Raw genomic sequence first — 16,469 nt, forward strand, 5'->3', positions numbered from 1 at the left:
TATTCCTCCTGCCACAATCAAACAATTATCAGTTTTACCTACCTCTTTTTCTCTAACAGATTCACAGTTGTACAAGAAAGTACCAAATCGGCAGCTATACAAATGGTCCAGAATTGTAATCAAGAATTGTTCATTGAATTCAAAAGCTGTTGGAAACTAGGCACAAAAAAGTTATTGTTAGAGATTTGTTTCTGTCATAGAATCAGTCTGATTGAACAGCTAGTTTAAAAGAAGTCATTTAGGAAACCTGTTATTAAGTTTACCTAAAAACTAGGTTTCCTGCCACAAAACAACTACAAACATGTTGGATTAAATGCTCAGACAACAGGTAAGATGTCAACACTCCTACATTCTTAATGAATACATTAGAACATATCCTGTCAGACCAACAATGGTGCTTTACAGTTTCTAAGATCAGAGATATAAAGCTGGTTCTGCCATTCCAAAGATGGATGAAGTCTCATCTTGCCTAACAAGAGGCTGGTTTCCTTGTTAATCAGGAACTTTTTCACTTTTGTCTCAAAATGATTAAGACTAAACTACATGCAGGAATTAGGTGTTGATAACGATATGGGGCCACTGCAATTAAGCAGAAAGCTGTTGACTTTTCTGTGACAGATTTAGCTTAATATTGGAAAAGGATTTGTTTATCCAAACAAAATGCAAGGTGGGGCTTATAGTGGGCAAAAGGAAACTGAAGTAATTAGTTGGCTGCACAGTATTATTACACTAAGTGAACTTGTACATTTCTTGAGGTATCTCAAGTGGAGACAATACGTTTCTATAAACAGAATAAGCTGTGAAAGGGTATAGCTGGAAGACTGCGATCCACAAGATAAGATTCAACAGAAATTCAAGGCAAAAGTTCTGTCTCCACAATGTTAGCTAAACTTTTATGAATAATTAGCTCTCTGGCAGAAACACAATTCTTCAAAGTCAGTGAAATACAGTTCTTTAGTAATGATACCATGAAAGATTGCTAACTGAACTACATCAAGATTAGACAACCAAAATTATTACATTTAAACTAGTAATACAACAGTCATAGGCCTAGTGACCCTGCTTTGCGCTGACACATAGGGGAAACAATATTTGATTTTCAGTTCTTGACTCTCATTTTTGGACCTACATGGGCTAGGTATACTATAAAGATAATATGCATAGTTTTGTTACTTAATACGAACAGTTTGTTAGCTCATGAGGTAAAACTGCCCCAAGCATTCTTTTCAAGCTTCAATAGGAAGGACAGGAGCAATGTCACACTATCTTCAGGGCAAGGTTTTAGAATAGGATTAAAAAATGGGGAAAGGAGAAAATCTCAGTTCTCTGAAAACGCGGGATGGGACTGCGAAATAACCTATAGCAGTTTGATAGACCTAGTTTGATACTCAAAGATTTAAAGTTTTGTCCTTACATGAGGGAATTGCGTTTCCAGGAACAGTTTTTGGAATGATGAAATAAAAACAAAATTAACCATAATACATTAATTCTAGTTCCTGTAATTATATGCAACAGTATTACGCTATTACAAATATTCATAAAAGCATCTATTTAAGTTATGTCATAGTACAGTCCTTTAGACATGAAATATTGGTTAATGAGCAAAAGGACTGGACATAAAGCCAGCATATTTTCTACTCAGAAATAGTGAGACTTCCAGCTTGGGAGGGAGGAGAGGGTTAACACACATACAAAAAAGGATATGCTACTTTCTACTACCTGGTCAGAGTAGCAAACTTATGTACACAGAGGTGGTTTGTTTGTTTTTGTTGTGGTTTTGGGGAGGAGAGGCTTTTTTTTTTTTTTTTTTTTTTGAGGATTCAGACTCTTAATTCAAGGATTATTTTAAAATATTGTTATTTGCTGGATAACACCATCTTTTGGATATGGCTAGAGCTTACCTGCTTAGACATTTGCCACACACAATCAACGAACTGGAGAAAGATAGGTGATCTATCAGCATCAGCATGGTTTTTATCACCATGGCCTATTCTCTGAAATGAAACAAAGCAAGTTCGACATTACTCACAACTGGTTTTGGTATATATCTTATGTCTATTTTGGTGTGAGATATGCTTCATAAATGCCAAAAGACGCATGAAAAACACATTTGATCTACATATTACAATGAGGTGGTTAATACTCTATTGTCCACCCTTCTGACTTTAGCGATATAATTTTACATATTAACATTTCAGAACACTTAAAGATTTGAAAGATTCTGAAGTGCAAATAACTTCTGCTGGAATCAGTGGGAGTTTCTTGATTAAGGGTTGCAAGATTCAGCATTGAAATCAACCCTCCAAAGCAAGGGCATCTTCAGCACCCGTAATCCTGTACATAAAGCACTATGCAAAACATGACTCAGGTGGCAAGAACTCCATCTACTTGCACTAGTTTTTTATCTTCATTTAAGTTTGAAACAATACGACATCTTTTCTCTCTAATACTTACCCAGCTCAATCATTTACGCTAAATTCATGCTACTGTTGCTGTTTCAAGTCCCGAGTTTCTTTTGAACATGCTGTAAATGTATGAAATCAATTTCTACCAACAAGTTCTAGGAGATAGAATATCTCCATTTAAAAAAAAAACATTTCCTCAGAGATGGAAATCAAGTTTATGCTCCTTTGTCCTTCCCCTTCATGTTCTCTCAGAGAGATAAGTAGCAGCTGTTGTATAGTTTGTCATATTCAAGAATCTTCCTTTCCCAAAAATCTAGCAGTATATTTTTTTCTAACTTTCTAAAGTTCTAAGCTGAAGCAATGTTGGTCCACTGTCAGATGATCCCTCAAAAAAGACAATTCACTTGTGCTACTGTTTTACTACAACTGATGAACTAAAACATCTACAGCATACCTCTAGCCTTGCTGATAAGAGATTCTAAAGAATGTAACTTCATGCACAAGGTAACTTTGGTAACAGAGTATGTGCTGCCAGCAGGATGTGAAAACAGCTAGCAGAAGCCAGCAGTATCCCCAATAAGAGGATGGGTTTACCTGAAAGTCTGCCTTTGAGGGGAAAGTTAGGTCCACTTTGTAGGGACTGATGAAGGTGTGATGTGAAGTGAAGAGTAGGTAGGGGCCCTGCAGATATCAGAGGAAGTGGCCTCCTCTCTCTCTCTGCTTAAGTAGCAGAAAAAGACCCTGGCAAAGCATCTTTTCACTGTGAGAGAAGGGGGTTTACCCTGCTGTCAATACAGGATTTCAGCCAGCCACTAATGGTGGCCTTAGAGGTTGGCAGTCCTTGCACTGGACCATGAAAACAGTCTGGCTTTTTGAATATCAGTCCTGTGCAACTAAAAGCTGGATAGCTCGTCCCTTTACAGTCTGAGAGTAGTATGTCTGTTTGAAAGGAGAGGAAGAGTTTAGGTAAAAGTTGGAGAAAACCATGTGGAGGTATATGATCACTCTGGAAAAGTACTCCTGAGGCAAATGAAAAACTATCAATTTGTCTGAAAAGAAATGGAAGGTATTGGTAGCAAAGATTAATAACGAAGGAGCTTAGTTCTTCAAAACTACAAGCTGGGGAAAGGACAACTAAAAGCCCAATTCTGATTAAATCATGAGGTGCAACACATAAGGGCTTAAAGAGACAATGACACAAACTTGGGAAGATAAAAGACAGGACTTACTGAGAGAGAATGGCTCTGAAGATGAGCCTCATGTGAGAAAAGCCCTTGAAAAGTTTGTAAGTATAGAGGTGGAGCCTTAGGGATTCCCTCTCACCTCAAAAGACTGTAGAAGGAGAGAGCTGGACTTGGTGTTATGGCACAGCAGTACTTAAGTCCTATGTTGAAACCTGTTCTAACAAATTCTAGGACATGCTGGAAGAAGGTGGAACTCTCTCTCTCAGCACATCACCCAGAAAAGGTTGTCCAGATTCTTCCATCTGTGTGTCTCATTATGATCAGTCAGAGAAAAGCCAAGAAAAACTGCTGGAGTGAGAAAGCGGAATTTATGTTCCATGTTTCCAGTATTCTTTGCTCCTTCCTGGAGGCATATGGAAAGCTTTCACTATCCTCCTTACTGATGCCTGCTAAATGGCACCATAACATTAGCTGTTCTGCATTTCCAGCAGGATGCAAAAAGGGAAGACAAAGAAAATGAATTTTACAAAAATGAAATAAATGCTATGGACTAGCTTCAAGTCTAGGCAAGACTGATCATTCTGCTCAAATTTATTTTTCTTCATCACTTTAGACAGACTGAGTAAAGAGCAGATGAAAACTTGACATGCTGATCAACTGAAAAGTTGAACATATTTATTAGAACTTTCATAGCATGCAAGTTTCAATACAAGCATCTAAAAATCTTCCTTGTTTTAGAATGTACATAAAAAACGTTAAAACAGTTCCTTTCAATAATTTTCTCTAATTCTTACCGATGCAAATTTGTGTCCAAAGCTTATCCACTCCTTTTGTACCAGAACTTCAAAACCCACAATTGTTCTGTAGTAGCTGTCTAACATCAACATGGCTAGAGAAGTTAATTGTGCTGTTCGGTCCCAACCATCACTACAGTGTACCAACACTGAGCTCTTCCCTGAAGACACCTTGTCTGCCACTTGAATAGCTCCTGTCAAGACAAGCTGACAACAAGGTATGGATATCAGACAATTCAGAAGGTTAGTATCATTCCAGCAAAAATGATTGATTTCTTACAGTTTTAATTAAGACTTGGGGAAGATCACCTGTATGTAACTTAAATTGATCAGATTTTTCTGGGAGTTCAGCAAGCAATTTGCAATTTCTACTATAAAAAAAATGAAGACCCAAACTATACAAGATAGGGTTTACTAAGAAAAAGAGAACCAAACTCATCATCTCACAGCAACTTCTCAAAAATGGGATAGAAAATGGTGTCTTTACCATACTGAGAAACATAAAAGCTTTTTAAAAATAGGATTACCACAAGTACCACCTGTGTTAAAAATTACACATTCCATTTAGTTCCTTTTGAGTTAAAGATTTGAGACAGATGCTATTGCTAAAAATAAAGCCTGTTTTATATCCTTTTCTCGTGTTTATTTTTGCAACCATTCACTTAAAATGGAAATCCTAAGTAAACAGTAGTTATTACAGCAGGGCATACATTATAAAAATGCAGAAATGTTAGGGGTACAAGCCAAAAAGCCAACTGACAAAATATACTGCTAAAAACATTTTTATGACCATTAATGCATACTTTAAAATATTTTATTTCAATTACAAAGTGGAGCAACACAGCTTGTTTGCAAAGAAAATGAAGTTCAAAAATTCATGTAATAAACAAACATTGCTAAACTAAAACTTGTACGTTTTGTAACTTGCGGTTTACTTAAACATGCTGTAAAATAGTTTAATTTTCTGTGTTCATGTGTTATTGCAACTCAAGAATCTTTATTTTACACTCATTTATTAATTTAATCTTAATCTTAACACTGTCTTGAACCCTCAATTATTAACTATCTTTTCTCCCCCCAAAAGCAAGGTATGTCAATATTTAAAATGATAAATGTCTCTTACTGTTGATAAATAGGGATATTACCATAATATATTCTTAAGACTAGTACAATCTAGACAGAGCTATTGGATATTAACACATCTATACCTGAATAATTTTACAGCCTGACTAATCAAAAGGTAACCCACTTTGTGTAGAGTAGATAAATGCTGCCTCTTATTTAAAAGAATTCTTTTGGAAAATAGCATCTGTAATAAAGAGAACAAGTCTGATATTTGCAGAAGTCCTATCCTAGCAACCAACTCTTTATACAGTTTCCAACAAGCAAAACAGTAAGACATTTTCAAGGTCACCCAATTCCAGAAGAGCAATAACTAAGATTCTTCAGTAATCACACAAATTACAAAGCAAATTAACGTAGTTTTTTTTTTGTATAAAATAAAAGGCATGTAAGATAAGTGAAAATCCAATCCCTATAGAATATTATTTTGTGCTAGAAACTCACCTTGATATGTTCTAACCAGTGAGTTGACTCCAAACTAGATAGCCAGTGAGATTCTTCTACATTAGGATAAACAATGTCCTTCAACTTCTTTAAAGATTCCCTCATGACATGAATATTATGAATATCTAGGAAGAAGAGTTCTGCATTGGGATATGCATCATCGCCTTCATATCCTCCCCCAGTGGCCTAAAAAACAAAAACAGATTTGAAATATACTTTTAGTTGTCATTTAAACTCTGCTGAAATACTTTAATAAAGATGGAAGGGATTAAACTTTCTTTAGGACACCCTGCCACATTATCAAGTAAATTATTTATGAGGAAGTCCACCTATATAGCCCAACTATATTAGGCAAGCCCTATTTTATATTATATTTAGTAATTATTAAATATATTTTTAAAAAGCTTTATTTCACCTCAATACAAATTTCATCATGAAGAAAATAGTAGAAAATGCAAATCCAAGGTAGCTTACTTTGTGCCTGGGTATGCCCAATAAATTTTTTTGGTAAAAGGTCTGACAAAGTTCAAATCTGTCCACCAATCTAGTTCTCTTTCTGGAACCCTCATGAGTTGCTGCTGCTGTTGCTGCCGCCTTGTCTTAGATAAACATATCAGGCCATGAAGTTAGAGAATGATTTTGGCAACTCTTACAGGGTCCTTTGTAAGGGCTTGATCCAGGTGTCAAATCTGAAGAGCATCACTTTCCTTACATTACATTCAGAAGCATGGGTCTCTCCCAACACAACTTGCAGACTGGATGTATCTTGTTTCTATCTCTGTTGATTTTCATTCTTGCAACATGCCCTGTCCTCCAGCTCATGATAGTGGATGTTACTTTCCAAGATGCTCTGATATTGATCAGAGGATCTTGTAACTTCAACTATTTATTTCAGCTAATATTTTCCTTAATAGGGCGTCAATATACTTGACCGTTGTCATTCCTACCTGAGTTTTCCATCTTCCAACTTTGGCAAGATTATCAGCTACCACACTCCTGCATATACAAATGTGATGAAATCCATGGAAAAGTCAATGTATTGCTTTGCTTTTTGATTCTTCTTATGAACTGAATTGATGAAAGTGTTCTGGTTTCTTTGAAAGAAACCGAGGATTGCTGCCTGCAAGTCAACAAACATCACAACATCCGCCTCTATTTCTGCTCTGCACTTGCAGTGCAATGAGAATAGCTTTCACTTCAGCCATATAATTTGAGCAGATATATCCCAAACGAATGCTCTCTTTCTTGTACTCTCTATTAGGCCTCTGGATACAGACACCACAATCACCATGATTGAAAAAGGTGTCTGACAAATCATCAGCGTACAGATGAATCTGTTTTGCCCTGTGACTGATGCCGTTGGATGGTCTATTCTACAATCTTCCTTAGGTTACCCAAGCCTGCGTGCTCCTTCGAGCAAGGTTCCAAAAGGAGAGGCATTTACTAAAGCAAATAGGTTCATGTGGAGGAATTACTGGCTATATAAGCTTCCTCACACATTTCCCCCTTCCACCATCATCAAATGCTTCCACTTCTTCCATTGCCCTTATGCATCTTTCAAAACAAGACAATTGTTTCAGCCTTGATTTGGTTTTCCAGTTCCTAAACAGTGATGATATTCAGGTTCTCTATTTTCATAAGTGCCAAAATTAAGAAGTGAAACAAAACAGTTATAATAATGTTGGCTAAAAGAGCTAAATTTTGTGGAGGTGGGTCCCAGAATCCATGGACTGGATTAAACTAGCCAGACAAGCAAAAATGGAACAAGCACTATCTCAGATAGGATCCAGGCTGCATTGAGGACAAATGGGTATGCCCCTGGACTTACTTACTCACTTACTATATGTATGTATGTATATTTTCTCACACACACACACACACACACACACACACACACACAATCAATGGTGGTAAATAGCCTTCCCTTGACCAGACACCAACTACCTTAAAAAAAAAAAAAAAAAGGTAATTTTTATTAAGATATCCTGCTGTCTAACCATGTTGGTTTGTTTGTTTTAATTCCTGCATATTATTTCTACTAGCTAAACAAATTTATGATTTAAGTATGGTGGAAACGGATTTAAAATAAGTAGCGCTCAGATGGACTAGAAGATAAAAATGAAAATGTAAGTACATTCCACAAAGCAGCAATATCTCAATCTTCTGATTATTCTTAGTACACTGGCTGATCAATGGCAGAAATGAAATGAGCAATTATTTATTCACCACATTTCTATATTAACTAGACAGGAGTTTAATCAAGAGGAACGGACAGTTTTTTCCTTTTTCCATATTACTAACTTTAATTAATGCAAGCACAGGTTTACCCATATTAGCACCAAGAGTCTCAAAGCTTGCTATATTTTAGTGTCCTGTTTATTTGCTCCTAGAATTAATAAAGTTTAAATAATAAAATTTTCTGTAGCAGGGGAGGCCAAATTTACTGGCCCTCTGAGCCGCATACGACAATCTTCAGAAGTTTGAGAGCCAGGGCACACCTGTCCGGAACCGGGGCTCGGGCTTCAGCCACATGCCTGCTGAAGCCCTGAGCCCCGGCAGGTGCGTCCCGCAGAGCTGAAGCTCCTACAGCCCCCTCCCCACTGGACAGAAGCCCCTACCCCATCACTCCACTGCAAGGCAGTGGTCCTGAGCTCCCAGTCTGGTAGGTGGAGAGGGGGGGCGGCATGGGGGGCTTGCAAGCCACAGTAAAATAGCAACATGAAGCTCACGAGCCAGTTTGGCCACCCCTGCTCTATAGCTTGACCAATAATTTTGACAGAATTCAAGGATTCATCACCATCAGCTTTACTTTAAGTGAGTTTTCTATGAGCAAAATTTCTGTTTCTACAGATTTGATATGCCTTGCAGAACACATTTTAAGATTCTTACTAAAAAGTCACTGCTATGGCTGCTCTCTCAGAAGTTCCACGGCAATGCAGCTGCACAGGCTGATTCCCGCTTGGTATTTGAGGGTGTGAGGAAGGACAAAAATACACTCCCCCTACAAGTCATGCTAAGAGACTAGGCTTTCCAAGCTGTCTGAAATCACGTTTCCCACAGACAGTAAAAATTCAACCCAACCCTCTAAACTATAGTGAGGAACGAGTACATGGATAGTCCACTACCACTGCCACAGGGTGGTGCTTTCTCAATGGGTCAGAGCTGCCATCCTGCCCCTAAAATGAGAGGTGTTTATATACATTTTAGTCCCTTTTATTAGGCTTTATCCATCCTGGAGTAAGGAACGATTGTTACTTTAGCTCTAGGGCTTCAGTAATTCCTACTGGCTGTGTCGTCTTTGGGTGTGGATGAAAAACGACATACAAAGCCCAGGGAATAAGCTCAAAATCTTGTACATAAAAGTTATCCAAGGCAAATCCAGAACTCTCCATTTTGCAGCTTCTTTTACTCTACAGGCCAACCCTTTGCACTGTATAGGTCAATGTTCCTCAGACCCAGCAAATGCACCCTTCCACTGCTTCTACAGCTTAGAAGATTGAAAATACTTTTACTCCAGGGGGAATTCTGCACCACTGCGCATGCACAGAATTCATGTCCCTGTAGATTTTTTTTTTCACAGCAGAAAATACATTCTGCCGGAAAGGCGCGGCAGTTACGCCTTTCGCCCACCAGGGGCTGCTGTGGTACCAGAACAAAGGGCAGCCAGCTCACTAGGCATAGCAGTCTGCAGCCGATAGGGAGAAGAGGGTGAGTTCCTCACAGTGCCCTGCCCACGGTACCAGGTGAGGAGGCACGGGTTATGGGGGGAGACAGACAGAGGGTGGCACATGGAGATGCTGGGGGGGTACACAGACTGGGATTCATAGAATCAAAGGACTGGAAGGGAGCTTGAGAGGTCAAGTCCAGTTCCCTGCACTCAAGGCAGGACTAAGTATTACCTTAGACCACCCCTGACAGGTGTTTGTCCAACCTGCTCTTAAAAATCCCCAATGATGGAGATTCCACAACCTCCTTAGGCAATTTATTCTAGCGCTTAACCACCCTGACAGGAAATTTTTCCTAATGCCAACCTAAACCACCCTTGTTGTAATTTAAGCCCGTTGCTTCTTGTCTTATCCTCAGAGGTTAAAGAGAACAATTTTTCTTCCTCCTCCTTGTAACAACCTTTTATGCACTCGAAAACTGTTGTGTCCCCCCACAGTCTTCTCTTCTCCAGACTAAACAAACCCAATTTTTTCAATCTTCCCTCATAGGTCATGTTTTCTAGACCATTAATCATTTTTGTTGTTCTTCTCTGGACTTTCTCCAATTGTCCACATCTTTCCTGAAATGTGGCACCCAGAACCAGACACAATACTCCAGTTAAGGCCTAATCAGCATGGAGTAGAGCAGAAAAATTACTTTTTATCTTGCTTATAACACTGCTGCTAATACATCCCAGAATCATGTTTGCTTTTTTTTTTTTTTTTTGAAACAGTATTACACTGTTGACTCATATTTAGCTTGTGATCCACTATGAGACCCAGGTCCCTTTACGCAGTACTCCTTCGTAGGCAGTCTTTTCCCAGTTTGTATGTGTGCAACTGATTGTTCTATCCTAAGCGGAGTATTTTGAATTTGTCCTTATTGATTTTCATCCTATTTACCCCTCAGACCATTTCTATAGTTTGTCCAGATAATTTTGAATTTTAATCCTATCCTCCAAAGCACTTGCAACCTCCCCCAGCTTGGTATTGACCAGAAACTTTGTGTATTCTCTATGCCAGCAGCCAGCACGTCCTTTGGCCCGTGACGCTTCCAGCAGCTCCCATTTGCCTGGAGCAGCCAACCACGGCCACTGGGAGGTAAACAAATCGGTCCGGCCAGGGGCTTGCCCTGCACAAGCGGTGGAACAAGTTGGGGAACCACTGCTCTATGCCATTATCTAAATAATTGATGAAGATATTGAGCAGAACCGGACCAGAACTGATCCCTGCGAGATCCCACTTGATATGCCCTTCCAGCTTGACTGAGAGCCACTGAAAACTAATCTCTGGGAACAGTTTTCCAACCAGTTATGCACCCACCTTGTAGTAGCTCCATCTAGCTTGTATTATATTCAGAAGGGCTGTGGAGGAGGAGAAGAAAGGCTGCGGCAGGGGTTGGAGTGTGAGGATGCAGGGGAACAGGGTGAGGGGTGCAGGGATACACAGAGGAGGGGTGGTTGAGTGGGGGTGCAGGGACACATGGGACAGGGAAAAATGTACCTGACTGAATGGGAAAGGCTATGGGTCAGCCAGAGTCTGCATGGGTAAGGCTTCCCAACACCCTAAAAATCTCTCCCCAACCGCCCTGAAACTGTTCCATATTTCTCCCACCCACACCCCACAACACTGCAGGTTCAGTCCCAGGCTCCTTCCCAGCAATTACTTCCCTCTCCCTCAGCGCCTCCATTACCCTGACTCCCCCAAGCCTTTGCACTGCTTCTGAGGTGTGCTGGAAATATGCTTCTGTATTGTAGTTAAAATTAATTATTACCCAAAGTTAGGGTTACCATCCGTCCGTATTTCCCCGGACATGTCCAGCTTTTGCGTCTCTAAATAGCCGTCCGGGAGGAATTGGTAACAAGGTTAAAATGTCCGGGTTTTTTTTTCTCTCTCGCCTCCCTCCCTCCCTTCCATGCAGAGTGCGGCTGCTGATTGGGCAGCTGGACCGATTGAGCCGCTCCCATTAGCCTCCAGCAGCCAGAGCCCTCCCCTGCTCCCCCCCCCCTCGTCTGCAGCCCTGTGTAACACAGAAACCAACCCACCAGACAGCGTGTTTTGCCTACACGTGGAGCCAGAATGGTAAGGAGAGTCCGGGGGGGGGGGGGGCAGGAGTCAGGGAGCAGGGGAGTGTTGGATGGGTCCCCGGCCTCCACCTGCCATCCCCCTTCCGCGCGTCCCTCCCCCCCCCCCCCCCAGTGGGGCTCCTGCCTCTCCCTTGCCTGCTTGTACTGCCAGAGCCGGCAGCGACTGCTGTCTGCTGCCCCCAGGTCCTAGCGTCCCCCATCCACTAATGGGAAGACAGGCTGCCCTTACCCTGCCCTTTCACCCTAGCCCTGAGCCTCTCCAACGCCCCAAACCCCTCAGCCCCAGCCCTCAGCCCCCCACACCTTAATCCTCTGCCCAGCCCTGAGCCCTCTCCTGCATCATGAACCCCTCATCCTCAGACCCACAGCCCTCACCCCTGCATCCCCTCCTATCCCCAAACTCCCTCCCAAACCCCCTCCCCCTTCCCACACACCCCCTCCTGCCCTCAAACTGCCTCCCAAAGCCTGCACCCCATCCCTTTGCACTGCCTCCCACCCCCAAACTCCATCCCAGAGCTTGCACCCCTCACCCCCTCCTGCACACCCACCCCCTGCCCCAGCCCGGAGCCTGCACCCAGCACCCAAACTCTATCCCAGCGCCTGCACCCTAATCCCCAGCCCAGGACCTGCACCCCAGACCTCCTCTCCCCACCCAAGTCCCCTTCCAGAGCCTTAGGCAGGTGGGGGGGGGGAGGGGCGGCGCGTTCTGGGCACCACCAAAATTTCTACAACCCTGCCACCCATGCGAGTGGATAAGGGTCAGGGCAGTCAGGGGACAAGAAGCAGGGGGGTTGGGGTTCTGAGGGGGGCAGTCAGGGGGCAGGGCTCTCCCCCCCCCCCGTGTCCTCTTTTTTTTATTGTGGAAATATGGTAACCCTACTCAAAGTTATATATTAATATGCCTAGTAAGTAATCTATTTGTCAAAAAACACTTCCTGAATGATTTTTGTTGTCTGTATTGTTACAGACATACTTGTTGCTGGAGATTTTGAAATAAATTACCAAAAGAATTGAAACTGGCATGATTATATCGGGTTATTTTGACAAATAAAATAAACAGAATTTTGCAGAAGTTTAAAATATTGTGCACAGAATTTTTAATTTTTTGGTGCAGAATTTCCCCAGGAGCAATAAGTAGGATTGATTACTCCTACCTAACAAAATATGTTTTAAAAGAACAATCAGATGACAAAACATTTAGAACATTTTTCTGAAAAAGCGGAAAAGTTGTACAGGAAAATTACAATAAAAGAAATGTGTGTGTTTAAGATTTGGCCATAATCCTTCTTTGAATTAAGTCCAAAAAATTTAAATCACTTTTGTAAGAAATGGCATTCTTTCCACAAGGAAAGCCACAAGAGTATTACATGGCTGTAACAAAGAGATAATGTTTTGGTCACCCACTAAAATTAAGTGTGCTGCATAAAATGTTATTTGTGGACTAAAATGCAGCCATTTGAACCAAAGCCTTAAAACACAACCAATCAGATTGAAATCTAGCTAAACTGTCTGTGATAAAGTACATTCCATACACTTCAGAGAAAAAATTAAAACCATATTTCCTTTTTAATAAGCTATTCCATATTACCAGCAAGTGGCCTACAAAAGCTTTTTTGTATGTTTTTGAGTTACAGCAGTGCAAAAACATTTTGGAGAGTTCATTTTTTATCCTACTTTTAGAACTCTGAAGCAGCCCAACAAATACATTATACGTATTTGCTACAGGTTTCCAAGTTCCTCCACTTCTGTGAGGACTGTAGTGTAGTGTGGTACTACTCGTACTTCAATGACATTTTATTTTAAACTACCAACAGTTAAAATTCTTTTTTTAAAAAGCAACTTTCTAAAAACCTCTTTACAGTTAGAAACAGCAAACTTATGACACAATTGCTTTTAGTTTCAAAAACAGGATTGTTAAAACATCTACTTACCTTGTTAGCTACTGCATTTACACTGGGTCTTGCATCATAGATAGTCAGTTTTGAGATCTGTCCATTAGCATCCCTGATAATATCAAGATACCTTTCGTCATCTTTATTTCTTTTCCCACTCATACCAACAAGAGGCTGACTGGAGCGCATAACTACAGCTTGGTTCTCTGGATGAATCCATGACAGCACCTAATCACATGCCATAAAATGTTAGCAAGCAATATACTCTGAGAATCACAAGTTAAAGCATCAAAGTTATGTTCTTTACAAACAGTTAATGGGAAGGTTAAAATATTTAGACCTTGCTAAATTGGAAGAAATTAAAAAGTTAAGTGTATATTTTGTCTTAAGTTAGGCGTTATCAGCTACTATTTCTAGTAAAAGATCATTGCACAAGAACTACTGGCATGTAAAGAGTTTATTCTCTTCTTGTATATGTAACGCCTATTTAGGTCTCCTGAAATTATATGCACAAATACAAGGCCAAGTGTATTCTGTAACTTCAGAATTCATCTCTTTAATCTCATCTTTTGTTAAATTCTTATGGTTGCGTAAATGATTTTGAAAATGCAAACTGAGCATAAACTAATGCAGAAATGCCTGCCTGAATTAGCAAAGAGGCTGAAACAATAATTCAGAGGTGTGAACAGATCCCATACATTTCAGTTAGAGGCCCCAGGATTCGGCAACTACACAGTCTAGCATTTTTCCATCATGTCACTTAATTCAGCATTTTTGCTCCATCTAGGTGCCTGAAATTTTGTTTTCTCTCCCTGCCGCTGCCTCTTGCTTTCCAGATCTCCCTACAATGGGAAGTTAATTTGAGCACAGTTTGTTTTCTCTCCCGTCAATGTTCCACTAAATCAGGGAATGGAAGGGGAAAAAACGAAGCAGCCCAGCTTGCCACTCTATGAGAACAAAGTCTGAGGAACCAGGGAGATGAGCCTCTGAAACTGGCTACAATTTATCCATTGTCCCTGGCACACAGAACAAGAAGAAGATTCTGAGCACCTGCGAGAACCTGGGGGTGGAGCCAGGCCACCTTGTGAGCATCCTCAAAAACAATCACTGTTGAAAATAATCCTTAATGAAGATTACATCAACGAGCCATAGTTGTCAATTTTTGTGAGGGGATGGGAATGCATGGTCATTTCATGGTGATAGAATAAGTTCATGCTGCAGAAGAATTTGATCCCATTGTGCAGGCGTATACAGGACCTAGCAAGATTTAGATGAGATTAGCCTGGTTACAAAAAGAACTAACAGTAAATCCATTAGGTAACCTTAATCATGTCACTAGATTTGATCTAGCACATTTTTTTTTGTACATGATCATATGAGTGCGCCTTTAAACAAACAGTGAAAGTAAAAACCAAAACAAACAGAAATCAGTCAAAATGATTTATACTGAACTAGAATTTTTAGTATGTTTATATTTGGCTGCAATTTGTTACTCTGTAGTTTCTATTCTAAAGTAAAAAGTTCTTCTAGGACTACCTAAAATGTATTTTAACTGTATTGTCTAAATTAAAAATATTTCTTCCAAGCTATCAAAAAAAAAAAAAAAAAAAAGCTGGCAACTCGGTAAAAGGATACTATGTAGGAGGTCTGGCTCTATGAATGACCTTCAGATTTGTGTTCGACTGCCAGGTGGTTTGCATGCATATGAGAAGGATAACATTTGTTATCAATTCTTAAGTGCATCCAACAATAGTCAGCCCACAAAGTAGTACAGATGGTGGCCTGAGGCTCAGGCTCTCAACAAAAGGGAATGTGCAACAGTGGCAGTTATTACTAGGAAAGGGAAATGAGAACAGCAAAATGGGGATGGGAGATATTTTTGTAGGGGAACCAGGAACCGGGCTTGGCAGTCACAGTAGTTTAAAGCAGTAAAATCGATTTAAGTTACTTGGCTGCAACATAAAAAAGCCCCCTCATTTCTCAGGCCACAAGAATCATACATTTGCATGTAAACTTACAGTAATTACTCTTTAAGGCACATTCTATCACATACAGTACTTACTGGAATTCTATTTCGGGACCTAAAGGCAGCAACCTTCTTGAGATCATCATCTGTGGCATTATATGGGACTACCAAAAGTGATGGATATGTATCACATAGTCCATAATGTTCATTGATAAAAGTTACTCTCCACTGTTCATTGGGCAGTCCCTTAAAAACGAAACAGAAATAAGGTATTTTTTACTTGGTATTTTATAACTTTGCAAATTCTTCTTTATACTTATTCTTTTATATGCTATTATGGCCACATGGTGGCAACAACCTACCAATTTACCATGGGTAACTATATTAATGATGATACGGAACAAATGGTAGCCTAGAAGATTACAGGACCACACAAGACAGGACATTGCTGATGGGTTCACAGTCTTTAACAACTACAGTAGTTAAAACACGCTTGCTTGTATATGCGGTCCTTTTCACAAACTGTACTTTAACTAGACCTTCATGTAAAAAACAACACTGAAATTAGGAGAAAAAATAGTTCAACAAAAAATGAAAAAAACCTCCCCCCAATTTAGGGGTAGAGGAGGGAAAGAAAAGCTTTTTCCTCCCACAGAGAAAACTGCCTTTCCAGCCTGCCTGTGAAAAAAAGGTTATGAAAAAGGCACAAACCTGAAGAGAGAATTAGAGGCAAGCCCTTCCTCTCAATTTTTCTCCTTCTCATACCCTAACAAAGCTTGAGTCTTATATCTGTTTGAAGTTTGTTGAGTTTGAAGGCAGATTCCTGATTAGATTAGGAAACATAATTGCCTCTTAGCTAAACAGACTACTG

The 16,469-nt window shown here is 40.2% G+C and overlaps 1 protein-coding gene across 2 annotated transcripts in view; it reads right to left on the reverse strand.

Annotated features, from left to right (window-relative positions):
* The window catches only part of MTM1 (myotubularin 1), a 55,570-nt gene that overhangs the window by 5,853 nt on the left and 33,248 nt on the right, over positions 1–16,469 (reverse strand). For both annotated transcript variants that reach the window (XM_008169051.4, XM_065557318.1), the window contains exons 8-13: positions 15,695–15,844; positions 13,672–13,860; positions 5,950–6,135; positions 4,384–4,590; positions 1,902–1,994; positions 43–156 (exon numbers count right to left, since the gene is read on the reverse strand). In XM_008169051.4, coding sequence (XP_008167273.1) covers positions 43–156; positions 1,902–1,994; positions 4,384–4,590; positions 5,950–6,135; positions 13,672–13,860; positions 15,695–15,844 — 939 coding nt within the window. The remainder of the gene's footprint in view (positions 1–42; positions 157–1,901; positions 1,995–4,383; positions 4,591–5,949; positions 6,136–13,671; positions 13,861–15,694; positions 15,845–16,469) is intronic.

The sequence above is a fragment of the Chrysemys picta genome, chromosome 9 (genome assembly GCF_011386835.1).
Source record: "Chrysemys picta bellii isolate R12L10 chromosome 9, ASM1138683v2, whole genome shotgun sequence".
Lineage (NCBI taxonomy): Eukaryota > Metazoa > Chordata > Testudines > Emydidae > Chrysemys > Chrysemys picta.